Source organism: Apteryx mantelli, chromosome 1 (genome assembly GCF_036417845.1).
Source record: "Apteryx mantelli isolate bAptMan1 chromosome 1, bAptMan1.hap1, whole genome shotgun sequence".
Taxonomy (NCBI): domain Eukaryota; kingdom Metazoa; phylum Chordata; class Aves; order Apterygiformes; family Apterygidae; genus Apteryx; species Apteryx mantelli.
Window position 1 is genome coordinate 166283101 of NC_089978.1, and position 26293 is coordinate 166309393.

The window sequence follows — 26293 nt, forward strand, 5'->3', positions numbered from 1 at the left end:
AACCAGGTCAAAACTAAAAAGTGTCAGCAGGATCGGAGCAAGCTATTCCACACTACGAGAACAGATGAAAAAAAGGATTTCTTTAAAAGCCATGCATTTTTTTGTGGGTCATATAGTTCACACGTACAGAAGTATCTGCTGGTTGTTTGAGGGGTGTCATACAACTGTCTGATCTTCGCTGCGGAGCCAGTGAGACATGAAAGCAACTTTAGGGATCCCCTTTGAAGGGCAGAGGTGCCCTGCGGGCTCCAAAGCCACTTACCAGTGTGCATGGCTGAACTTGTCTCCTTCCGGGGCACTTTTAGAAATATTTACTTGCTTGCTTCGGCTGCTGTAGCACCTCTGCCAGGCAAAGAGGGCAGGGTGTTTGGCTGGGTACCGCGCATTGGTGAAAAATTAGGTTAAATACAACTTAAAGGGATTAAGCAAGAAGCCGGGGAGCCGGCCCCGACGTGGAGGGGCCGTGTGAGGCACCATGACCGCCCCTCCCCGCCTCGGCGGGGGGGTTGAACTACAACTCCCGTCGTGCTCCGCCGGGAGCGTGGCGGGAACAACCTCTGCGCTGATTGGTTCCTCCCTCCCGCCAGTCAGCTGTGCCGCTGGAGCGGGGACGCGCTCTCCGCGCGTGAGGCGGGCTAGCGGCGTTGCGGGAACCATGGAGCAGGAGCGGGGGGAGGTGAGAGGCGCCGCGCCGGGGCCGGGGCCGGGGCCGGGGCCGGAGCCGGAGCCGGGCCAAGGAAAGGCTGCCGGTCCCGCAGCTGCGGTGCGGCCTGCCGGGTGCTGGGGGAAGCCCTGGAGCAGCGGGCGGGGAGGCCTGGGCCACGCGGTACCCTGAGGGAGGGGGCGAGGCCTGGGCCGTGGTGGCGGGGTAACGGCTGCCCGGAGCCGGGGCGAGCAGGCCTCCTTTTCCTCCTCCTCCTCCTCCTCCTCGTGGCCGCCGTATTGTTGTGGTAACCGGCGTGGCTCTTCGCCCCGCCCCCGCCTTCGCGCTGCCTGGGGCCGGGCTGCTGCTGGGGGCGGGAGGAGCGGGGCCTGTCCGACCCCGGGCAGGACCGGCCTCTGCGCCTGCCTCCCCTCTCTGAGGAGATGGGATTACGGGTGGTGCTGTCCTCGCCTGTCGGCCCTGGGAGTCTGTAAGACGCCTGCAAGTTCTCAGTCACGTTTTGTGGAAGAGTAACGATCCAGAGATACTCGTTTCTTATGAGCTAAATGAAGGTGAGCACCCAGAAAGGGGCAAGATAGAGACGAATGTGCTCTCTGAGAGAGTCCAGTCCCCTTTAGACATCAGGAACACCACCTGAGGATGCGGACCTGCAGGAAAGCAGCCCTGACGTTCAGGGAACAACCTAGGCAGCTTGGGTTTGTTTTTTGTGAAAGCAAAGGAGGATGTGGGGAGACAGCAGTGAGTGAAGTCTGTTATCTTCCTGTTTATGTCTCTGTAATACTATGCAGGAGCCATGAACTGGTGGGAATTTAGCACTGAAAAGGGATGGATTTGCTGCTGATCCTTAGTTGCTGCCTACTTGGATGAACAGCTGTCTCCTGGTGCCTCACCTTGCTGCTGTAATCCATCTTTCTCTTCCCTCACTCCCTGTGCTGATGCTGACTTCTTGCTGCTCTTTCCTGAACTGCTAACACCTTTTGCCAGCTTCTTTTGCCCTTATTTGGAGCCCAGTTCAGGATTCTTCTAGTCTGAAAAATAGTCACCGGACTTCTGAGCCTTTTGGTCAATCGCTGCCTCTCTGCTCTCTTGCTGTAACAGGGTGGGACTTGTCCTTGGATTGGATCGATTAGTATGAAGAGCTTGTGAAGATGTGTAGGTGCAGACAGATCTGGTTATAGGAAAAGACTGTTAACAAAAGTTGTTCTGTCTTCCTGCTGATACAGCTTCTGAACTTAGGTCAGTTCTGGACTAAGTCATTTCCCTAGCACACGAACTTTGGAGAAAGTCGGGTTTGTTTTGTTGACACCCAAGCTGAACTGGTTTTGTGGGCTACAGTCGCCAGAGTTTGAAGCTTTGTCTTCTGTGCTGGAAGCTTGTGGTGACCTTAGCTGTTATTGTTGATGGTGTCTGCACTGCTGTGTTGCTTTTGGGAGAGGCAGTGCCTGGAAGGGCATAGTCTCATCTGTTCCTCAAGCCTTTTTCCATGTAGCTGCAGCTGTGTTTGTTTGCCCCGTAAAAGCAAAATGCATCATGTGAAATACCTGTAAAGGAACCTGTGTGAGGGGAAATAACTTCCCTGCTATGGATTCAGACTCTTGCATCTGAGTTTGTTACATGGACTCCTCGCTCACCAAGGTCTGTCCCTGGTCCAGGGGGTCCTGGCAGCGAAGGCAGGCTTGTTGTGGGGTGTAAAATGCGTGTTTTAAAGCAGACTGGTTCTTTTGCTAGTTGGTGTCTCCCTTCTGCCACAAGACTTCACCTTTGGAGCGGATGGAGGAGGAAGACGATGACGATGAGGATGACAACTTGGACATCTTTGGAGGTTACGACAGCTTCCGGGGCTACAACAGCAGCATGGGCAGTGACAGCAGTTCATGCCTGGATGAGTCTAGTGATGACGAGGTGGTGGACCGGGAAGCTGGAGAGCTTCCAACCTCCCCTCTGCACCAGCACCCTCCATCCACAGGCCGGCTAACAGAGGACAGTGGCTCTGAGCCAGGTACTGTGCTGCCTTCCCACTCCTAAAGCATATGTGTGATAGAGAGGAAAAGGACTGGAATTTTTGCTGGGGGAAGCCAAAGGGCATGTGACTGCATCTTGACTATGGTTTGGGAGCAGAACTGGGTTGAAGCTGCATTTTCTGGGTTACCCGGGGGAACTGCTAGGTGCAAAGAGGGTTACCTGGGCTTAGTCTACTAGATCAGACTACTGGTCTTTGTAGTTCATCAGCCCTGCCAGCTGCTCACATATTTTTGTGCCTTCCCTCTTCTGCCAGCTGTATGTGAGATGTGTGGGATCGTGGGCACCAGGGAGGCTTTCTTCTCCAAGACCAAACGCTTCTGCAGTGTCTCCTGCTCCAGAAGCTACTCTTCAAACTCCAAGAAGGCCAGCATCCTGGCCAGGCTGCAGGTGAGTCAAAATCTTTCCTTTTTTCCTGGGAATGGAAAGGGATGTGCCTGTGCACAGCAGAGGTGCTTGCTGTCTAGCCAGATAGCTGACAGCCATTACCAGTGGCTTGTTATTCTGGCCTGTGATCCCCAAAGAAAACGTGCCAGCTGAAAAGTGGCACTTCTTAGAAGGAAGGGCACAGTTTTGTTTTACCTGCTGTTTCTTCTTGTTTCTTTGAGCATTAGTAAAAATTGTAATGATCTTAAAATCATCCCAAGATAGAGGTTTACCCCCTGCTGGCCAGCTGCAGGGCCTGGCTTCCTTTTCCCTCCTTTGCCTCGTGGTTCTAATTTTCCTTCTTTTGTAGGGGAAGCCACCAACAAAGAAAGCTAAAGTCCTGCACAAGGCAGCCTGGTCTGCCAAGATTGGGGCCTTCCTCCATTCGCAGGGCACAGGGCAGCTGGCAGATGGGACGCTGACAGGCCAGGATGGTGAGTGTAGGCAATGCAGGAGGAGATGCACTCTAAGAGCTGCAAAAACAGGGACTCCTTGAGGGCTGCAAATTCTGCAGTCCTTTCCCTCCCCTCTGCATACAGCCTTATGCCAAAACCATTTGTGTGGATCACTCTGATGCAGGGCATGTCCCCATTCCCTCTCCCTGCCTGTGCTAACAGAGCATTAGTGGGTTGCTGCCCATTCACTGTTGCAGCCCCATCCTTGCTCGTTGCGTTTCCTTGACCAGAGCTTGTCCTGGTGTGTTAGCTCTGTAGTCGCAGTCCCATGAGATGTTGGCGCCTGCTGGCAAAGCTGATTTAAAGGTGTGCCACTGCACCCCACCGTTCACTGCCCCATTGCCTGTGGGGGAGTTGTTATTAACCAGTCATTCACTGGTCAGCTTTATAGACCCTGTGTTGCTACAGCTCAAAGAGTAGCAAACCGCCACCTTGGTAAAAGAGAGTCCCTGGGCTGGCAGCAGGGACTGCTCCCTGGGCTGACTTTGCAGCTGGAGCAAAGCTGTGGCCTTGAGTCAGAAATGTCTGTGGGAATAATATCAGAGTGCTTCACTGCAATTTCCCCAGCACCCTCTGGGGAAGCAAGCACTGCTGATGTGGCTCTGCAGTGAAGGCACTGAGAAGCAAAGCTGCAGAGTGGTTTAGAGCAGACAGGATGCGGTTCCTACTCTCCCTAGAGTACTTCAGCCCTGGACTGGATTCTGACCCCTTTTATTATCCTCCCAGAAGAGCAAGAGATGGCAGGGATTAATAATTACTTTGACCTCTGTAGGGGCTGGTCCCCATGGGTTTGTGGGATCTAGTTCCCCTCCAGAGAAAATACACTGGAATCCAGAGCCCCTGTGTGCTGGGGCAGAGCGCTCTGCTCCCAGAGCAGCGCCCCCAGTGTGGTCGTAAGCCTCAGTCCATGTGCTCAGTGCCTCTCCTACAACCCCCTCACCTGATGTTCTTCTCTCATGTCCGCTCACAGCACTCGTCCTGGGCTTTGACTGGGGAAAGTACCTGCAAGAGCATGGCTTTAAGGCAGCTCCCGTCAGCTGCTTCAAACACGTGAGTCCTCCTTCCTCACTGTGCCTTGCATTGTGCATGGGATATGTATGTATGGGGCTCTCCTGTCCTCCTCCTGTGACAAGTGGTGGGGAGAGACTGGGGAAGCTAGTTATTGGGCCCCAGCTGATGCAAGGAAGGAAGCTGGCGGCTCTTCCCAGCTGAGGATGGGGATCCCACAGAGGGCTCATGAGTTTTGGAGAGGAAGCAGACAGGGACTTGACAGAAGCACTGCCAGTGGCGATGGGTCAGTGCTGGCTGGGGACAGAACCAGTTCTGGTGCCTGGGGGGGGGCGTGTCAGGTAGCAGAAAGCTCCCAACTGCCTTTGCATGTTGTGTGGGTGGGGACACCCCAGGGTGATGTGCAGGGAGGAACTCAGCTCATCTGGACCTGGCAGCAGCTGCCCCTCCAACATGTCCATTTGCTGTCACATTGATTTACAATCCTTGTGGGCCAAGTGGCCAAGGCAATTCAATGGAAGAATGGTGATTTCTAGGTATTATAGCAGCCTGTCCTCTCTGCATATTAAAACTCACTTCTCCCACTCCTTTTGAGTTGCAATCTGTGATAGTATTGACAAAACTTGTGCATCTTGAGGATATGTCAGGAAAACATGGCAGTTTTCCTGATGATTAAGGACTTGGATACTGTAGAGGAATGGCAACAGCTACTTTGGGATAATAGGACAGTTGGCAGTGAAGTGTTGCTATACAGTTTTCTGGCTTTTGGGATCCTACACTAACACTCCTCTGAGATGACCGGGACAGTTCAGTTGTGTTTCAGGCTGTCTGCAGATTCAGAAAGGGTAAGGCATACAAACTTGGTGAAAGCATAGCTGCCTAAAACGTGGCTTTGAAAGCTAGAACAAAGGTCTGAGCCCTGCTCTGACTGTGAATGCCTCCCTCCCTTCATGGCTGCCTCAATTCTTCAGGTGCCACTCTTTGATCAGTGGGACGATGTGGTGAAAGGTATGAAAGTAGAAGTGCTGAACAGTGACGCTGTGCTCCCCAGTCGAGTATATTGGATTGCCTCCGTCATCCAGACTGCAGGTATGCCTCCAATATAGCTCCTGGTGGCCAGGACAGCTAACTTCGAAGAGAAGCTTTAGAGAGCTGAGTATAGCTGGTCAGGCAAAATATTAGCTCTTTGAAGCTCTGCAGCTGCTGAGAAGTCTTGGAGCTGGAAATATCATGGTTTGGGGTGGGAGTAAACCAGCATCTGGATGTTTTTCCAGTTGCTGGGCTCTTTGTGGGGATGACTTTGCCTCCAGGAGAAGGGTTGGAGAAGCCCTGATAAACTATGCAAAGCTAAAAGCCATGTTGTAGGGAATAAGCCTGTGGTACCCAATGGGGAGGGGAGAAATGCTTGGTGTTTAATGCCTTTCTCTGGTTGTCTGCTCTGTCCTGGCAGGGTACAGGGCCCTTCTGCGATATGAGGGCTTTGAGAACGATGGTGGCCACGATTTCTGGTGCAATTTGGGCACAGTGGATATTCATCCCATTGGCTGGTGTGCCATCAACAGCAAAATCCTGGTGCCACCACAGAGTGAGTGTGGGATGAGAGAGGTCAGCATGTATCTCGGTGTGGAGAAACCTTGGTTTATCTCTAGTACAGTGGGGCAGACATTCCCATCATATGTGGGACTGCAGCTCCATCTGTGCTCTGAGTTATAAGAGGCTTTAGTCTTCCGGGAAGCAGGGGAAATTCTGCTGCATCTCCTTGTGACTGTCCCAAAGGGTGCTGGATGCAGAGCTGGTGTCAGGCCTGTGGACAGAGGCTGATGCAGGTTCCTCCTGACCAACACAGCGGCCAGACAGCCTTTGGGGGAACTCCATGGCCCTACATCCTGGGCAGTTGTCTCTGGGAGTACATTAGCCACAGTCCCTGCTCAGTGAGCAGGAGAGGGATGCTAATTTAGCAGGATTCTGGCAACACTGAGATTTGTTAGGTATAACTTGTGTGTTTTTCTGTAATACCACTTCCACATCTCGATCAGTGGAGTTGGATGTCTGCTTGGCACAGTCGGTTCTGTAACAATGGTCCCTTACAGCCTGTTGCTGGGGCCAGCTCACAGAATCTGTCTGCCTGAGAGCCAGGTACGGGGTCTGAATGTGAAGAAGGCCTTTTAATGCAGATGGACTCTCTTCAGAGAGGAAGAAATGTCTAGTACAGTGCTGAAACTCTGATTGCCATAAAGATGCACTTTTTATGCTGTGCCTGTATAGGTATCCATGCCAAGTACACTGACTGGAGGGGTTACCTCATGAAAAAGCTGGTGGGAGCCAGGACCATCCCTGTGGATTTCCACATCAAGGTAAATGCAGAAGGCTGTTTTGTGTGGAAACAAAGCCAGGAGATGTGTGGAACATCTCTCCTCATTCTGATCTGCGCAACTCCTGGACAGGAGAGCAGTTGCAGGGAAGGATGGGGGGCAGTGAGTGCTTGGCTGTGCTCAGAATACGTCTGTCACAATGCTGTGGGTAATGGCACAGTCCCCCGGCCCTGTTAGCACACCAGTTTCCCCTTTGGGTCATAGAAGGGTGTAAAAGCTGTTGTCACATAGTTGCTGCAAAATACTGGGGATAAATTTTCTTTTGCTGAAGGTAGAGGCCAAGGAAGCTCCACCTGGTGTTATTCTGCCGTGTTTCAGGGCTATGCAAGTCAAAAAACCTTTCCTTCAGCCCTGGTAAGAGAGCAGCCTGCTAGGGAATGAGGGGCACAGGCTCCCTCAAAGTGCACAGAAACAGTTGTGCAAGTGGCCCTGGAAGCTTTGCAGCTCTTGTGGTTGTTTCATGTAGTCTGCACTGAGGTTAGACATTCTCCAGGCAGAAGTGGGAGGAGAGATTCTCCCCTGGCTGGCAGCTTCGGCGAACTGCAGATAAGGAAGATGATCCCAGAGCTGGCAGGCAAGAAGACAGGTGATGGGATTTGTCTCTGTGCAGGGTAACTGGTAACTCTGAGCTTGGTGTAGTTTGTGCTTCCTTTGTTGCTTCTCAGGAAGTTGGGAGGTTTTTAGGAGCTGTTTGTTCCTAAGCCGCACTGCGTACCTGAGAGCTCCCATCATGGCAGGGAAGTGCTAGAGGGAGACTGATGTTGTCAGTATCTTTCTTCTTCGAACTTCCTCACTCCCACCTGATGAAAAACAGGAGGTGGAAGAGGGGAACCTTCCCTTAAAGACTTTTCTGGACTCAAATGTGGGCCTATTCATGTGTCCATTGAATCCATTTTGAGCTGTGGTTCTCAGTGCCTCCACAGCATTCTGGGATCTCCAGTGCCAAAATGTCAGGTGTTCTATAAATGCCTTTGAGTATTTATGGATCAGTAGGCCTATGCTATATTAATAAACCAAAGGTCTCCAAAAATCTGTCAGAAGGCAGCCAGTGACTTTATGTGCTTGGGCCTTTAGGTCAGTCTGTAGAGCAGCTTTGGCATTGGAGGTGGAGTGGCAGATAGGATTATCTTCTTGTTCAACACTTGATCACAGTGAAAAGGTGAAAGCAAGGGCCTGACCTCTTTTAAAGACTACTGAAAATCCCGTTGCCCGTTGGGAAACTAGATCTCTCTGACCACTGCCAATGTTAAAACTCTTACGGCTGCTTTCATGACTGAAAAAGGCACCTAATTCCCCACCCAGTTCCTGCTAAACAGAAATGATGCTTATGACTTCTTCAGATGAGCTATTCATCACTTCTCACCTTCCAGAACATTTACTCAGGGCATTGGCCAAGCATAGCTGCTGCGCAAGAATGGGGAGAGCTGTTGTGAAGCCGTAGGACAGGGGAGACTTGGGGTGCAAGTGTCCAGCCGTGCTGTTGTGCGTGGGGCTAGCAGTTCCCCATCCCCTTGATGAGTCTGCTTCCATACATCTTTTCCCAGAGGTGTCTCCCAGTCAGCTTTGGGCAGTGCAGGAAGTCAGTCAGGATGTCTGTGGGGAAAGCTGCACTCTGAGGTGTTTGGAGGAAGAAGACACCAGGGGTGATTGATCTCCCCTCCTTTGTTGATTGTTGCCAGATGGCGGAGAGCATGAAATACTCGTTCCGGCAAGGCATGCGGGTGGAGGTGGTGGACAAGAACCACGTGTCCCGGACACGCATGGCAGTGGTGGACACAGTGATCGGGGGCCGACTGAGGCTCCTCTACGAGGACGGTGACAGCGATGACGACTTCTGGTGCCACATGTGGAGCCCTCTCATCCATCCTGTGGGCTGGTCACGGAGGGTGGGCCACAGCATGAAGAAGACAGGTAGGGACCAGGCCACCACAGGCATCTCCTGGTTTGCTATGAGCTGCCTGGTCCCTGCTGTTGGCACCAGTCTTGACATGCTGGGAGCCAGGCAGTTACTTTGGGACCAGATGGATAAGGTCTGCACAGCCACACATTTGCCACTTTATCCCCTGGATAGACAAAAGCTGAGCAGTTCATTGTCACAGGTTTGGACACAGAGATTGTAGGGTTTCTCACCTGAAGCAGGTAGTCTGTCCCTGCAGTGTGAGAGTGCATAGTCTGCAACATCAGATGTTTATGGTCTTTTTAAGAAAATTCATGCTGGTTTCTGTAAGATTGGATACCACCAGGTTGTGTTTTTCTGAGATTTTTGTCTGGACTTAACACAAGAATTCTTGCTTAGCTTAGCTTAGTCTGCCAGAAAAAGCAAGACTTGAGCTCTGGAGCTGCTCACCTTGTTGATCCTTTTTGTTTTGTCTCTCCTGCTTCCTTGCTGCCTCTCCCTGGTGATTACAACTGCATATAGTGGTGTTATCACTGGTGCTCAGGAAGATCAGCCATCTTTTTCTCAGCAAGCTCTGCCTCCCAGCCCATGTTATGGGAAGCTGTAGATGGACTGACCTGCTTGTTCTTTTTATCACTCTTACCATGGTCTCTGATCTAGCTTTTATAGCTGTCAAACTCTCACCAGATAAATAATAGTCAGGATATTTTCTTACTGCAGTTGCTTCAGGTTTCTCACCTCTTTCTTCTGTTCCTCACAGAAGAAAAGCGCAGTGACATGGCGAACCATCCGACTTTCCGGAAGATTTACTGCGATGCTGTCCCCTATCTCTTCAAGAAGGTAGGACAACCCTCCCTTTCTGTGGCCACAGCAAAGGAAGCAATGATACCACTTCCTCCTTGGGTATATGATGCTCTGTGGGTTGTTGAGGGTGACTTGCTTGTCCCCCTTACAGCTATGGGGCAGTGAGGTAATTGCGGTGTGAAGGCTGAGATTTGGCAGGGTAAGAGAAAATAGAAAGATGGAAGAACCAAAAGACAATACCAGACTGAGGGACTCAACTGGAGGGTGAGCAGTTGCTTGGAGCTCTGAGTGGGTGAGGGAAGATGGTTGCATGGGAGAGACCAGTTCCAACAAGGGGTTGGATCATATTGGTAAGCATTAAGATTGGGAGGAGGTTTGCTTTGCTGTGGAGCAGAGACTGGGTGCTGGGCCTAGCTCTGTGACTGGCCAAGGCCTTGGCAGGGGCTGGCTAGCACAGAGACAGCATTGGGCTGGTTCTCTCTTTGTATTTCTTGTTTTTTTTGTTCTTTCTCTCCCTTTCCAGCTTGGGCTGAGCCAACTAAAGAAGCTCTAATCCTATTTACGCTTGGGGCGGTTGGTGTCAGGATGGGACTTTCCCATAGCACATGATATGCCTATGGTCTCCCTTAGGTACGGGCTGTCTATGCTGAAGGCGGATGGTTTGAGGAAGGCATGAAACTGGAGGCCATTGACCCCCTCAATCTGGGCAACATTTGTGTGGCCACTGTTTGTAAGGTAAGGTTGATTGGGGGCAGGGAAGGGGCTCTGCTGTGTTTACCTGAGACATCCCAGCCTCTCCTCAGACCTTTGCAAACAGACAAGACTGGGTAGGAGTTCCTCTGAGAGAGGAGAGGGCTGTAAAGAGGGGCTATCAGACAGAGGTAGGCAGCAGGTGTGTGGACGAGACTGGGGTGTTAGCTCAGTGGTCTGACAGGCTGATGAGACCAGCAGTTGTCCATGCATGCCTCAGAGGACAACATGAAGATGAACATGTTTGGCCTGCAAGCTACCTCTCCAGCATGTGGTTGGCAACCACCTCTCCCTCACCCTTGGACACTCAGTAGGAAAGATCTGCTCTCACAGGAGACTTATGGCAATTCCTGGAGGGCCTAAAGAGAGGCCTCTGCAGTTCTGCCTTGAGAAGAGAAAGGACTGGGGGAAGGTTTGTGAAGTGAGCTTTGTGTGGGGAGTGGTGTGTAAGTTAATGGGCGGCATTCCTCTGTGTGGGAAGCTGAGGATGGGTGCCTCTTCTGCTGTATTTGCTCATGAGGTGGTGATGAGCTCTGCTCCTGTGCTAGTGTAGGGAGTAAATGGTTCAGCCAGCTTTTCTCAATGAGATGCTTTGCATGTCTTGAAGTGTAGTATTGCTGTGAGCTTTTTCTGCTCCCTCAAGAAGCTGTCTGCTCTTGTAGAGCCCACAACAGAGGACTCTGATGCACAAGGTTTGGCAAGGGGATGCTAGGAAAGTCCTTTGTCCAGAAAACGTTTTCTTCAGCTGCTGCTCTGAAATGTGAAGGTGTTAGGACAGTCATGCCTATCACGTTTGATAGGCACCAATTACCAGTGAGTGGCAGGGTGGGACAAGTCCTGATGCAGTTGAAAGTGGTGCCCTTCCTTTCAGCCCTCTAACAAACCCATCACCTGGCTGGTGTAGAGGGACTCTGGGCTGCCAGTAGAGTCCCTCTCTGAGAGAGGACAGAGCTCCTGACCATTTATATCTTCCTTCTTTTTACAAGATCATTGATGTTAGTCCCAGTCCTGCAGGAACAGCTGCTTTGGGGATTAGCTTGTGCTGACTAACATACCACAAGAAGCTGCTACACATCCTGGTGCATATAATATTGCTTTGTACTACCTAGGGGCAATTGTGATCCAGCCATGGGGACTCTTGGGGGATCCTTTGAGAAGAGAGGCTTTAGAGCAAGCTAAGCTCTACTCGTGCCCTTTCACTTCTGTCACAGGTCCTCTTGGATGGGTATCTTATGATCAGCATTGATGGAGCCACATCTGCAGATGGCTCTGACTGGTTCTGCTACCATGCCTCTTCGCATGCCATCTTCCCCGTCAACTTCTGCCAGAAGAACAGCATCGATCTGACCCCTCCAAAAGGTGAGGTTTGGACCTGTCTGCCCTCAGGAATAAACCTGCACACAGAAGCCACTGGGCTGTGCTTTTCTGAGAGGTGTCAGGTTTGGATGAACCAGAACCACAATGTCCCAACCTGCCTGTTTTTTTGGGAGATAGAGCTGGTTCAGAAGGCCAGTCCACTTGAGCTTGGCCTATATACCAAATCTTGGTACTCAGTGGAAGGAAGTAACATCTCCAGAGGGCATTAATGACCTGTGGGCTAGCTCCTGGAGGATGAGCAGGACAAATGTACGGTCCCCAAATTTAAGGACAAAGAGGGTGGGAAGGGTTAAGCAGAGCCATTGCTGCATGACTTCATTTTACAAATGGCAGGAGTCACCTCTGTTCTTGTATGAATAAATGTGAGACTGACTTATTCCTGAAAAATCTGGAGTTACAGTCAGTTTAGGAGCTTTTTTACTGTCTTATCTGACCGTCCAAAAAGGTTTGCTCTGACTTTCTGTGTGACAGCATTTTCAGTCAAGTATTCTCCTGCTCTTCTGCTTTCCTTTTGATGTTTCTGCTGGTGGGAGAAAGAGTGTTCTTAGTGGTGTGTTTTTCACATACTTCTTGTCTGTCTCTTCCTTCCCTTTCTCGGGGGCCTGGATATATGATGAATGTGGGTATTCAGTGTTTGCAGCTTGTGCTTTTCTCAGTTTTCCCACTGGGTGGGGGTGCTGGACTTCCATGGAATCTGTGCAGTAGATTTATGTTCAACATCAGGCTGTATGTGCTGATTAATTAAATGCTTGCAAGTGGTTGCTGTGTTTCCTTCCTGCCCGTTCTGTCTTTTCCTCCACTTTTCTGCCCAGTGACTGCATTTTTCCCTCTGACCATTTCTTCCTGCTGCAGGGCAAGATGCAAAGACCTTCAGCTGGGAAAGTTACCTGGAAAGGACAAAGTCAAGACCTGTTCCAGCACGGCTCTTCAACACGGTGAGTGGTGCCTGAGAGAAGAGATATGCAGGGATGCCTGCAATCAGCAAGGAGAAGCACAGGAGGTCTGGGTGTTTCTCCTGGGCTCCTCTGTGCCAGCAGTCAGCACTTCTGAGGAGAGTCCAAGGCAGAGAAGTGTGTACTGTCTTTATTAAAGTTTTTGTTTGGCTGGTTGTGACGAGCAGGGTCATCCATTCATGGGCGTAACAGTGTGTTGGTTGCTCTGAGGGTAACTTGCCATTCTCTAGTATTTCTAAGAGCTCTAGGCTACTGGTGGGTTCTGCGCCACTTTTTTCCTTTTGGAAATGCAGCTGACACTTGGGTAGAGGAGGTCTGCTTTGCATCAGCAAAACTGTGCTGCAGCACTCAGGCCGGTGCCTCTTTTTCTGACTTCCTGGCACTGTCTCAGGTTAGGGGTTTGATCAGATGTCCTTTAACTGCTGCAATGCTGCTCCTTCTAGTTTAGGCTCTCGTTTCTCAACACTGCGCTGAGATTCACTAAGGACACGGCTGGCCTTGGATCTGTTCATATGCTCACTTCTGCTATAAAACTGGATGGGGGAGTTGAAGTCCCTAGCATTGCTTGGATGTGGGCTTGTTCTTTCTCTACTTGCTTTAGACTGGAGGCAAGTCTGTAGCTGTTCTAGGGCACTGGTGTCTGGTTGGGGGCTTGGACTGGATGCGATTGCCTTGGGTGTTCTGTTTTATTTTTTTTCTGCGCCCAGGACTGCCCAAACCACGGCTTCAAGGCGGGCATGAAAGTGGAAGCAGTGGACTTGATGGAGCCCCGGCTCATCTGCGTGGCCACAGTGAAGCGTGTGGTTCACCGTCTCCTCAGCATTCATTTTGATGGCTGGGACAGCGAATATGACCAGTGGGTGGACTGCGAGTCTCCAGACATTTATCCTGTGGGGTGGTGTGAGCTGACGGGTTACCAGCTTCAACCACCTGTTTCTGCAGGTGAGTGAAGGCTTGACTATGGTTTCCTACACCTCAAGCCTAGAGGCAAAGGTTTCCTTCCTCCTACTCTGTGAGTTGCTCCTGCTTTTCGGAGCCTTGTGGAGAGGAGAAGCTCACCTCTTTTATCTGTGCTGGCTACTGCAAGTCCTTCTCTGATGCCACGCAGCCTAGCAGCTGGCAGAGAAGAATCTGTGGTGGGGAGAAGACAGCCTGAGGCTTTGGTTTCCCTCTGTTTCCCCACCTGCATGCCAACAGAGAATTGCTCCTGCTGAAGTTGGGTAGGAGTTCCAGGTGGTCCTATCCCTGTGCAGCCTCCCTTTTATTGAGCATACCTACAACCTCAGCCAGCTAGCAGGGGCAGCTCTGCCCCCACTCCCTTTTCTCTGTCCATCAATTCTCTGACTAAGTCTGTAAAGGTAAGAGCATCCCTCTCAAGAGTTTATTACTTCCCTTGTCATGTAGGGGGCCACTGCCTAACCTTCGCAGATGTTTTTCTTCTTGTCCCAAACTACAAAACTTGTCTCTTTGCTGCCCCTGCCAAATCTCTGTTGGGCCTCTCTCCCCTATGTTGCCCCAGCCTGCTGCCCTGGGCCCTCACCTGGAAGCAGAGCACAGCCACAGCACTAGGGCCCTGCCTTCCCCTCAGCTGGTTGTCTTGGGGAGAGGGCGTTGGCTCGGGGGGAACGGGTATATCTTGTTTCTCGCTTATGTCACTTCATCCCAGTTACCTACTGGTTATGGGACTTGGCTTTCGTTTCCCTCTCGTCTCCATGACAGAGCCCACAGCTCCAGTGAAGGCCAAGGAGGTGCCCAAGAAGAAGAAGAAACCCTATGGAAAGAAGAGTGAGTGATGTTTGATTAGCGCCCTCCCGCTCGCTCGCAGGCTGGGCCCAGTTAGAGGAACCCTGTCCATGTCCTGTCAGAGCAGGAGAGAGAGGCCTTGTCTTGCTGTGGATGCCCTCAGCCAGCTGTGGGTTTGATAACACAGCTTCGTCCTTCTTAGTTTCCCCCATTGCCTAGGAGAGCTGAGAGCTGTTTGTGTGGGAAGGATCTGTTTTGTAGTCTGTTTTCTGTCAGCTGAGGTGTAGATGGAGCTTGCTTCCAGGCATGAGGTGTGCTGCTTTCCCAACCATGTCCATGGTCAGAGGGAGATTCTTTGCCATAGCTGCCGGGTAGCTAGAGAACAGCCTTGGCCGCTTTGTGCTGAGGGAAAGAAGGTCTTAAGATGGCTGAAGATGCTGGTGGTGGGGCTGGATGATGTTATTGTTCCATTTGTTGTTGTTGTTGTTGTCGTCACTGTTGTCATATTTGGGGTTAGCTGTGGCAAATCATGTGTAGACAGGCAAGAAATTCCTTGCCAGGGGTTAGAGAGGAAAAGACATCTAAAGACATTCAACCAAAATAAAGTCTGTTATCTAAAAATGAAAATAATATTGCTTACAGTATCCATGCCTTGGAGCCACCATGCCCATTTCCTAGGGCTAGGCCAGACAGGTAAGCAAAGCTATTAACAGACTCCAGCAGGACCTGCTCCTTGGAAGTTAAGCACATGCTGAAGTACCTTGCCTTTAATGAGGGAGAAGACGAAGGAGCATATTTTGAGATGATGAATGTAGAGGTTTTTCTTCATTAGACCATTTTTTTTGAGTAACAAGTTGGCAGATAATGACGATGCAGTTGGCTGGTCAGTCATGCTGGCCTCTGGTTTCTCAGTGGAGCAGGGTTGCTGATTTTTTCTAGGGAAAAGAAACACGCTTTTCCCCATACTCTGTTATCTTTTTGTTAAGGAAAAAAGATACCTGCTAAAACCCGCACCATCAAGCAGACAATCAAGAAGCCTCCTGGCCCCAAGACAAAACGAGAAGCGAAAGCTGCCAGCAAGGCTTTGCCGGAGCCAGCCCCCGATGAGAGTAAGGGAGCGAGCGACTCTACCCTGCAAGCACATACAGCTCTCCCACGTGTGCCTGCACACCACCAGCCATCTTGAGGCCTGTGCTGCCTCTTAGCAGCTAAGTCATGGGTGCCCCCAGGCAGGGAAAGGCAGCATGCTGACAGCTATGCCATGTCCTTCTCCACTTTTCCAAAGGCAGGGACTCTTTGCTGCCTTGGCTGAGGAGAGAGTGGATGAAAGCCTTCACCTGCTCTCCTTGGGGTGTTTTGCCTCCTAGGAGGTTCAATGGCACCAGTATAGCTAGATGCCTTGGCACTGCTGATGCCTGCTGAGGGCCTGGCTGCCCTACTGAGCAGTCTGTGCCTATGCAAGGTCAATTAGGGAGGAGAGACAACATGGAGGTGTCAGAAGATGTGCTGTCCCATCCCAGTTCCTATAGGGGCTGTCACAGCGTGTGAGCACAGCCCACCGCGCTGAGCACTGAGGGAGGCAGTGACCAGAAAAGCATTTGGCAGCTGGGTCACTTGCCAAACCTGGGAGGTAGTGGGGAGGAGTGAGGTGCTTCACATGCATGTGGACAGAGCCTCATGAGGGTCCAAGTTGCTCATAGAGGTTTAATTTCCCCTGTGTGGACCCATGCAGGTATGGAATGGACCACACTGGCATTTCCTCCCTCAGCCCTAGGAGAGGTCATTTTGGGGAGCTGAATGCTGCCAGAGTTCAGTCCCATCCTGATTGCTGCTGTGACCACCAACTGGTTTGTTCCAACAGGACGGGGCTGCTTTCTCTAAGGGATCTGCAAGAAATAGCCTGGAAACTAGAGGCATTTGAGTATCTGTATGAACAGAACTGGTGCTAGGGTGCTGCAGATAAAGCATGGCAGCATGGGTTGATTTGTCTCTCTTTCTATCTTTTGCTAGTCATTGCTGTACAGGTGAAAGAGGAAACCATCGACCCCTCCATGGCAGAGTTTGGAGCCTCAGAGCTTCCCATTCCTGTCAGCAGCATAAAGCAGGAGGTCACAGACTGAACCTGGAGCGTCCCCCAGCTGTCCTCAGCAGCCTGGGCTTCACCTTGTGGCTCTTTGGGGAAGGCCTTGACAAAGCGGAGCAGGAGACCAAAAGGGCCCTCCCTTGTCAAGGCAGATCACCTTGCAACATCGCAGCTCTGCTTTCTTGGTGTGCAAGAGGATTTCCCCTAGACTTGTAATTTTAAGCCCTGGGAAATGGACTCCAGAAAGGCAGCAGGCTTACTGACAAACATGACTGGAGCGACTGCTGAGGTGGTGTTTGCCTGGTTCCGAAGGTGTATTTCAGAGCGGGAGACCCCTGTGGGGCTGCCACAGCACGGAGGGGCAGTTTGGGATGTCAGCTGTGGCTGGAGGTGGTGAGCTGCAATCTTGAGAAGCTGTGTGCAAGTCCTGTGAGTCAGGAAATCAGCTGCTGTCATCAAAGGACATCTGTGCTGTGCCCCCTGCTCTAGGCCATGCAACCTCTGAGAGAGCTGGGATAGGAAGAACAAAAGGAGGTGAAAAACAAAGAAAAAGAAAGGATGATGCCTCTTGGGGGAGTGAGAGACTTTTTTGATTAACATAATTTCTTGCTGTTGACCCCAGAACTGCAGAGCACATGATGCACAGTTTGAATTTTTTCTTTTATAGCAGGCCCTCTGTAAGTTTGACCAATGATCTGTACCCTAAAGCCCTGTGGATTAAACTGAGGAAGAGGCCAAAGGCTTGTATATTGCTTTCTGGGTCAGCAGAATACCAGGATTAGCCAAGATGGGGAGAAGAGGGCTGAAAGTGAAGACGTTAGAGAGTGAGTGTCAGAGTGCCATTGAGCTCAGGTACAGGATGGCAAGACAGGGCACAAGTCTCAGTCCAGAGTCTGTCCAGGTGAGCAAAGAATGTCATGTTTCCTGAATCTCCCTAAAACCCATCTCTGATCCTGACTGAGCTTCTTCTGGTTACCATCCTCTCCCCCCATATATGTTTCCTCCTGCTGCGTAGGTGAGAAAGTGCTGTGCCTGCCCAAGCCACATCTGGACACTGGCTGGCTGTTGCAGAAGTGCCTCGTGGAAGCCCCCAGGAAAACACCATCTCTGAGCAGGGGGATTGCCACAAAGTGTCTGCCTTTGGCCATCCTCCCCTCACAAATTTCCAGGCAAGAATGACAGCTGGCCCAGGAAGCTCAGGTCCTGGCAGTTGCTGGCAGAGGCTGAGCTTGCTGCTTCCTGCAGGAAACCAGTTTAAACTGTTATGGCCCCAGAGTGGGGGAGACTGGAGGTAGAACCTGGTTGTGTGGTTGCCACAGCAAAGGGTCATGCATAAGTGCCCCCACTACTGAGACCAGCCACCATGCAAGATGTCCCTAGTCCCTGCGTTTTTTCTCAAAGGAGATGGAAGAGAAAGGGGGAAAAGAAAGAAAAAAGCCAGGTCAGTCAAAAAGGAAGGAATGGATATTTATTGGAGATGTGTACACAAACATACAAATAGGGCAAGAGGCTTCTCCAAGGGGAAGTCATGATAAATTCTTGAAGCTAAAAATAAAAAATAGCACCAGTGCCCAAAGGACATGTATTTCTGTTTGAAAGTTCTTCTGGAAGTTAGTGTAGGGTAGGAAAAGAAAAAGGGGGAAGAAAAATACTTTGATATAGATCTTGTATATATTCTTTTATATGCACTCTGACATTCTATTATATTATATGCATTCATATACAATTCATTTACACAGTTTACTTCCCCAACTTCATTATTCTTTCCCCCTGGAAAAGAGAGAGGAGAGCAGGGTCGTATCACTGACACGTCACTGAGGTGAGCTATTCTTGGGCTGTCTGGCTAGTGCCTTCCCTGAGCTCTCAGCAGCTGGGGGCTTTGAGGGCCCTCAGCGCCTGCAGCTCTGCACCCACACCTGGAAGGGGTGCGTGGAGCAGGTACAGCGCATGGGCTGAGAGGGGTCCTGAGGACAGGGGGGACCCCGTGATCCTGCAGCATGGGGCCCTTGCATAGGAAAACAGAGGGGTGTTTGTCTGTGCTGGATGATTAGCTGTGGAAACAGCATTTGAAGAGTGGGAACGGTGTTTGCAAGAACTGGAGTGCCTGGGAGAAGGTATCTCCAAGTGGAAAAAGAAACCTCCTGGTCCCTGATGCACAGATTGGCTGCAATGTATGGTAGTAATGAAAAAAGCAGGGCCAGAGAGTCAAGAACTTAAAGCAGCCTAAGTGATTTCTGATAGCGAAAAACTTGCTTTTTCAGCCCTGTTGGCCAAGGAGGGTCCCGGAGTAAAGACTCAGGAGGTTGGTTCCCCCTGTTCTCTTGGGGATGTTACTAACGTACAGCAACTGAGCGAGATGAATAGTACCAGTACTGGTGGGGGAGCTGCAATGAAAACAGAGAGGCCCCCTGGGAGTAGATCCTGGTGCTTCAGTGAGTATTTTGCAGGAAGGATGGGTATGTAGAGAGGCAGCTCTCCTGCAGCGGAGAGGAGCATACCGCTGTCAAGGCTGCACCATGCTATGGGCTTGATTGTTTTCTGCGTTCAGCATCATGAACACAGCACCAGGGAGAAAACGGGACTCAATGCAGCCTGTTTCTTAAAGGAAGTGGCCTTGTTTGGGGATCTAGCTAATACTTGTTTGTGGAGAGGAAACAGAAACAGAGACCCATAATCATTTTAGCTGCACCGTGGCATCTGCAATAAAAGCCTCTGAAGTGATACCCCTCAGGGAGAGCAGCCAGATAGCTTCCCTTCCTTCTAGGCAAGTCACAGCACTTTTTTTTAATTAATGGGGACTGATCCAAAACCTTGGAAACAAAGGAAGTATCCAAGTAATGCCCAGAAAGGACTGTTACCCACAGCTTGTAACCTGGGGCCTCAGGGGGTGCTAGTGCAGCTGCCTGGTGCGTGTCAGTAAAAGCACTTGGAAAGACATCCCTCTGACTGGCCATTTCCGAGGTGCAGGCTCGTGACAAAAGTCAGAGACACCTATCTGCAGTCAGAGAGAGGGAAGCAGGGCCTTTGCAGGAGGCTGTGAACGCACTGGGAGCATCACCAAGCTGGAGGGAAAGGGTGGAAAGGCGATGGTGAGCTGTGGTTCGGGTAGGCACACGGTGCTGGGCAACGCTCACAGAGAAGGTGCAGGTGGGGAGCTAGGAGCCCAGATGCCGTAGCTGCTCTGGAGGCTGGAGGGAAGGCAGGAATGAGCCTGCAGCAAAGGAATGCGACTTTTAGAGGTAATTGGACAAGAAGAACAAGTTACCTGTCATTACACAGCATACGGCTTTCCACACTGCTGTGGTGGCCCATCGAGGCCACCAGCAGTTTCAAAGGCCGTGGGGAGCCAGGCTAGGTCTGCAGAGACAGTCCGTGGGGTCCTGGCCCCACGAGGTGCCACGCCAGGGGCACAGGTATTGATGCGAGGGGGCTCCGGATGCGAAGAGGTGGCCCCGAGGCAGGGACTGAAGCAGCGCTGGCGACTGGGGTGGGTGGGGTGAGAGGGCGGTGGCAACGTTTTTTAACAGTCCTGTGAGGACACCCTGTACATGCAGGTATGCGTCATACAGAGGAGCAGCAACGTAGGCGGGCTGGGGAAGCTTGAGAGTTGTTTTTGAACAGTCACCGTGTGCGTCTGACCCACGGTGGGTGCGCTGAAGCCCTGGGAAGGCAATGGAGGAAGGGGGGAATTATGCGGGCAGTGCGGTTTTTTTGAAGCCTGAGCTGAGGGCTTTGCTGCGCGTTCATGTCTGCTCAGCAGCACTGTAAGCTCTGACTATCGCCAGCATCCAAGAGCTGTCTTGGGGCGGGAGGATCCTGTTGGTGGGTTTAGGACAAAACTGTAGCTCTTCTCTCTCTCTCTCTCTCTCTCTCCCCAGACAGGCCACCGGAGTTCAGGACAGAAATGAGAAGGGTCAGTGTGGCAGAAGTGATGCAAACCAGTTAGTCTTTTAACTCTCCTGTGAGAGGCTCCTGTGGGCTTTCTCCAGGTGAGAAAGTGCCCTGCCCGTGGGTGCTGCAGCCAGGCCCTGGCCAGCTGCAGTGCAAGGGCCTCCTCAAAGCCTGCGAGAAAACGGTGGCTACCCTTGGCAACCCGTTTGTAACGGAAAGGCTGCCCAAGGCCACGCTCTCTGCTCAGGTTTCTAGGTGAGAGCCTGTAGTGTAAAAAATAGGCTGAACAATGACGAAACAGTAGTTGAAGAATGGGGACAGTTTTGTCAAGTCAGCTCTGTGGGAACCACCAGCCGAGGGCTCATCCCTGCACTGCCCTGGGCCTAGGAGGTGCCTAAAAGGGGCCTGGCAGGGGCAGTGGAGCTTGGGACACGAGGATGGAGGTGGCAGACAGCCGAGGAGCAGTCAGTGCAGGGAAGTGGCTTCTCCAACAGGAGTGACGATAAATTCCTGAAGCTAAATAATAAATAACAGCACCAGTCCCAAAGGACACACCTTTTTTGGTTGAAACTTCTTCTAGAAGGTAGTGTAGAGAAGAAGTGAATAGAAAAAGGGAAAGAAAAATACTTCCATTTAGAATTTTGTATATATTCTTTTATCTGCACTTTTATATTCTGTTACATTAGTAAAAAGTAAACTGTATAAATGATTTTTATATAAACTTATATAAACTCTCTTATTCCCTTTCCTCCCAGCAGATGGAGAGAAGTGTCTCTCCTTCCAAAAATATCTGCATGAGGTACTTGTGTCTGGTTTTGCCTGAGGCATGTAGTAAGGCTTGCCTGCATGCCTGCCTGTGCCCGCTTGCCAGCTCTCTGGTCTGAGTAACAAGCCTGCAATAGATGCTTTAGGGCATTTCTCTCTTTCCTTCCCTCTGTGATTTCACCTTTCTGCATGCTTGTGATAAGGCCAGCTGTCTTCGTGGCACATTACCTTTCAAAGGACTTCAGCCTTTCTTCTGCTGTTCTTTGCTACATCTGTTCCACACCCCTTGTGCTTATTTAATGGCTGAGTGTTTACCTTCAAAGTCTTCCCAATTTGAGCAAAATGCTGATTTTTGACTTAAAAAAAGGAATCCTCTTGTGTTCCCCCTGAGAAAGGGGAAAGGAGAGCGCAGCTAACAGAGGCAGCGAACAGACGCAGCAGTTTGTGCAGCAGTTTGTGCAGCAGGGCACACAAAGGCACCTTCGTTTCTGTTCCCTGTGGTGTACGCTTCCTCAAGTATGGTCGTGACACACCGCAGAGCACATTCCCCAGTGGCTGTTGGAGTTGCTGTGTCAGAGGCTGCGACCCAGACCGACCCTCTGACAGCTGATGCAGCTCTCCAGGTCTCAGGCTGCAGGGAGTGCTTGGGGCCTCTCCGGGAGGCCTGGGCTGGCAGCCAGCTCTCCTGCAGGAGGTGTGCTGCTGTTGACGAGCTGTGTCGTCAGGTAAGGGAGTTACGGGAGGAGGTCAGTAGGCTGCGCAGCATCCGAGAAGCAGAGCAAGAGATAGACAGGGTATTCTCGGAGACTGTACGGCTCCAGGAGTCCCAACCCCCCACAGCAGCAGAGTTGCCGGAGGGCTCTGTGCCATGTGAAACGGTACATCATGACACCGTAGAAGAAGGCTGGAAACTGGTCACTGCTCGTGGGAGGAGAAAGGCTCCTACTCCTCCCAAAGACTTGCAGCTGAAGAACAGGTTTAGTGCCCTCCAGGATGAGGAGGAGATGGGCATGGCTGCAAGGGAAGTACCTGGGACAACAGACCCTGTGCCCTGCCGGAGCGCCCGGAAGAAGTGGTGGGCGATTGTTGTGGGGGACTCCCTGCTGCAGGGGACGGAGGCATCTATCTGCTGACCTGACCTCGGGTCTAGAGAGGTTTGTGGCCTGCCAGGGGCTCGCGTGCGAGACGTCATGGAAAGGCTGCCAAGGCTTGTCCATGCTTCGGACTATTACCCACTGCTGCTCTTCCATGTGGGCTCTAATGACACCAAGGGCAAACTGGAGACCATCAAGCAGGATTTCAGAGCTCTGGGGATGGTGGTCAAGGGTCTGGGAGCCCAGGTCATCTTCTCTTCAATCCTGCCAGTGAGGGGGATGGATGAGAGGAGGAGGAGACAGACTTTCCAGGTTAACGACTGGCTGCGCCGCTGGTGTTGGCCACAGGGTTTTGGTTTCTACGACCATGGGACCCTGTTTGAAGATCGACAACTGCTGGGGAGAGATGGGATCCGCCTCACTAAGCGGGGCACACGTGTCTGCCAACAGGTTGGCCAACCTGGTAAGGAGGGCTTTAAACTAGGAAAGATGGGGGAAGGGGAGAGTTATAGTGACAGGGTAGTTGGCAAAAGACAGCTCAAGTCAGGACGCCTCCAGCAGGTGAATGCAGCCAGGGAAGTGCGCATGGGATGTGGCTATGGAGGACCCTCTTGTATCCCTCCTGGGAAACCTGCATGCTCGATCGCCTCCCTGAAATGCCTGTACACCAATGCACGCAGCTTGGGGAACAAACAGGAAGAACTAGAGATGTGTGTGCGGTCGCAGGGCCACGATCTCATTGCCATTACAGAGACATGGTGGGATAGCTCGCATGACTGGAGTGCTGTCATGGATGGCTACGTGCTTTTTAGGAAAGACAGGCCAGGAAAGCGAGGTGGTGGAGTTGCTCTTTATGTGAGGGAGCAACTGGAATGTATTGAGCTGTGCCTAGGGGTGGATGAAGAGCGAGTCGAGAGCTTATGGGTAAGGATCAAAGGGCAGGCTAGCATGGGTGACACTGTTGTGGGTGTTTACTACAGGCCACCTGATCAGGAAGAGGAAGTCTACAGCCAGCTGAAAGTAGCCTCACGATCCCAGGCCCTGGTTCTCATGGGGGACTTCAACCACCCCGATATCTGCTGGAAAGACAACACAGCTAGGCACAAACAGTCCCAGAGGTTCCTGCAGAGCATTGGTGACAACTTCTTGACCCAGGTGGTGGAGGAGCCAACAAGGAGAGGTGTGCTGCTGGACCTCGTACTAACAAACAAAGAAGGACTGGTGGAAGATGTGAAGGTCGGGGGCTGCCTTGGCTGCAGTGACCATGAGATGGTGGAGTTCAGGATCCTGCGAGGAGGAGGCAGGGCACCAAGTAGGATCGCAACCCTGGACTTCAGGAGAGCAAACTTTGGCCTCTTCAGGGACCTACTTGGAGGAATCCCATGGGTGAGGGCCCTAGAAGGAAGGGGGGTCCAAGAGAGCTGGTTAATATTCAAACATCACTTCCTCCAGGCTCAAGAGCGGTGCATCCCTAGGAGTAGGAAGTCAAGCAAAGGAGGTAGGAGACCTGTATGGATGAGCAAGGAGCTCCTGGCAAAACTCAACCAGAAGAAGGAAGTATAAAGTTGAAAGGGGGACAGGCCACTTGGGAGGAATATAGGAACGTTGTCAGAGTATGCAGGGATGTGACGAGGAAGACTAAGGCCCGTTTGGAATTAAATCTGGCAAGAGATGTCAAGGACAACAAGAAGGGCTTCTTCAAATACATCAGTAGCAAGAGGAAGACTGGGGAGAATGTGGGCCCTTTGCTGAATGGGGTGGGTGCCCTGGTGACGAAGGATGCAGAGAAGGCAGAGTTACTGAATGCCTTCTTTGCTTCAGTCTTTACTGCTCAGGCCAGCCCTCAGGAACCCCAGACCCTGGAGGCAAGAGGGAAAGTCTGGAGAAAGGAAGACTTTCCCTTGGTGGAGGAGGAGTGGGTTAGAGATCATTTAAGCAAACTTGACACCCACAAATCCATGGGCCCTGATGGGATGCACCCACGAGTGCTGAGGGAGCTGGCGGACATTATTGCTAAGCCACTCTCCATCATCTTTGAAAGGTCGTGGAGAACAGGAGAGGTGCCTGAAGATTGGAAGAAAGCCAATGTCACCCCAGTCTTCAAAAAGGGCAAGAAGGAGCACCCAGGGAACTACAGGCCAGTCAGCCTCACCTCCATCCCTGGAAAGGTGATGGAGCAGCTCATCCTAGAGGCCATCTCCAAGCATGTGGAGGACAAGAAAGTGATCAGGAGTAGTCAGCATGGCTTCACCAAGGGGAAATCATGCTTAACCAATCTGATAGCCTTCTATGATGGAATGACTGGCTGGGTAGATGAGGGGAAAGCAGTGGATGTTGTCTACCTTGACTTCAGCAAGGCTTTTTGACACTGTCTCCCATAACATCCTCATAGACAAGCTCAGGAAGTGTGGTTTAGATGAGTGGCCAGTGAGGTGGATTGAGAACCGGCTGAATGGCAGAGCTCAGAGAGTTGTGATCAGCGGTGCAGAGTCTAGCTGGAGGCCTGTAGCTAGCGGTGTCCCCCAGGGGTCAGTACTGGCTCCAGTCTTGTTCAACTTCTTCATCAATGACCTGGATGAAGGGACAGAGTGCACCCTCAGCAAGTTTGCCGACGATACAAAACTGGGAGGAGTGGCTGATACACCAGAGGGCTGTGCTGCCATTCAGAGAGACCTGGACAGGCTGGAGAGGTGGGCAGAGAGGAACCTCATGAAGTTCAACAAAGGCAAGTGCAGGGTTCTGCACCTGGGGAGGAATAACCCCATGCAGCAGTACAGGTTGGGGGTTGACCTGCTGGAAAGCAGCTCTGCTGAGAAGGACCTGGGAGTGCTGGTGGACACCAAGTTAAGCATGAGGCAGCAATGTGCACTTGTGGCCAAGAAGGCCAATGGTATCCTGGGGTGCATCAGGAAGGGTGTTGCCAGCAGGTCGAGGGAGGTGATTCTCCCCCTCTACTCAGCCCTGGTGAGGCCACACCTGGAGTACTGCGTCCAGTTCTGGGCTCCCCAGTACAAGAGGGACGAGGCACTACTGGAGCAAGTCCAGCGAAGGGCCACAAAGATGATTAGGGGACTGGGGTATCTCTCTTATGAGGAAAGGCTGAGAGAGCTGGGCCTGTTTAGCATGGAGAAGAGAAGGCTGAGAGGAGATCTTATCAACGTGTACAAGTATCTGAAGGGAGGGTGTCGAGAGGATGGAGCCAGACTCTTTTCAGTGGTGCCCAGCGACAGGACGCGAGGCAATGGGCACAAACTGAAACACAGACACTTCCATCTGAACATGAGGAAAAACTTTTTCACTGTGAGGGTGACAGAGCACTGGAACAGGTTGCCCAGAGAGGTTGTGGAGTCTCCTTCTCTGGAGATATTCAAAAGCTGCCTGGACGCGATCCTGTGCAACGTGCTCCAGGTGACCCTGCTTGAACAGGGGGGTTGGACTAGATGATCTCCAGAGGTCCCTTCCAACCTCAACCATTCTGTGATTCTGTGAAATGCAAACCTGGCAGCCCTGCGATGCTATGGAGAGTAGGTTGGGCACATCACTTAGGAGTGGGATGTGGGAACAACTAATCTAATCTTGCAGAAAAACAGAAAGTTCTTTATCTGCTTTTGTTTTAATTCTTAATAGCTTCTGAGAATTCAGGAAATGTTTTCTCTGGTGATTATTTTTAAGTTTTGAGCCAGTGCAGGATATTATGTCAGTGCTTTTTGCAGTCCTCTTCAGGGCTCTTCAATGTTTTCTGAAGCTGCTAAAGCACAAACATCAATATCCCTAAAAGCAATTTAAAGAAAAACCTGCTGTGGATTACACCTGTCCTACAAAGGTGAAGAAAAAAACCCACACAGTTGGGCATTACACTTGTCCTGTGTGGATGGAGAAACCTTGTGAAAATAATTATCTTTTTGTCTGACTCAGTTTGAGTCACTAGATGAAGCGTGTTGCAAATACTACCAAAACTTCTGACCTACTTCTTTCCAGGTTATTGCGCCTCT

At 51.4% G+C, this 26293-nt stretch overlaps 1 protein-coding gene across 4 annotated transcripts; it reads left to right on the top strand.

Moving 5' to 3' along the window:
* Window positions 1-600: 600 nt before the first annotated feature.
* On the top strand, window positions 601-17290 carry L3MBTL2 (L3MBTL histone methyl-lysine binding protein 2). 4 transcript variants are annotated; one of them, XM_013947783.2, is made up of 17 exons: window positions 601-676; window positions 2393-2663; window positions 2940-3073; window positions 3420-3543; window positions 4535-4614; window positions 5544-5661; window positions 6023-6157; window positions 6838-6926; window positions 8624-8855; window positions 9602-9681; window positions 10276-10380; window positions 11607-11754; window positions 12625-12707; window positions 13433-13667; window positions 14445-14510; window positions 15455-15577; window positions 16479-17290. In XM_013947783.2, the coding sequence occupies exons 1-17, from the start codon at window positions 656-658 to the stop codon at window positions 16586-16588; spliced, it is 2154 nt and encodes a 717-aa protein (XP_013803237.1). In that variant the 5' UTR covers window positions 601-655; the 3' UTR covers window positions 16589-17290. The 4 variants fall into 4 exon arrangements, with proteins under 4 accessions (XP_013803237.1, XP_067166619.1, XP_067166624.1 ...); XM_013947784.2 differs by lacking the exon at window positions 601-676 and adding an exon at window positions 1065-1215; XM_067310518.1 differs by lacking the exon at window positions 14445-14510.
* Window positions 17291-26293: the final 9003 nt, after the last annotated feature.

What these genes read in the sequence shown, in the direction of transcription:
- L3MBTL2 (XM_013947783.2), top strand. Translation starts at nt 656, where the DNA reads ATGGAGCAGGAGCGGGGGGAG. An exon ending in TGGAGCAGGAGCGGGGGGAG is followed by an intron (nt 677 to 2,392) that starts GTGAGAGGCGCC and finishes TTCTTTTGCTAG; the next exon opens with TTGGTGTCTCCCTTCTGCCA. An exon ending in GGAGCCAGCCCCCGATGAGA is followed by an intron (nt 15,578 to 16,478) that starts GTAAGGGAGCGA and finishes ATCTTTTGCTAG; the next exon opens with TCATTGCTGTACAGGTGAAA.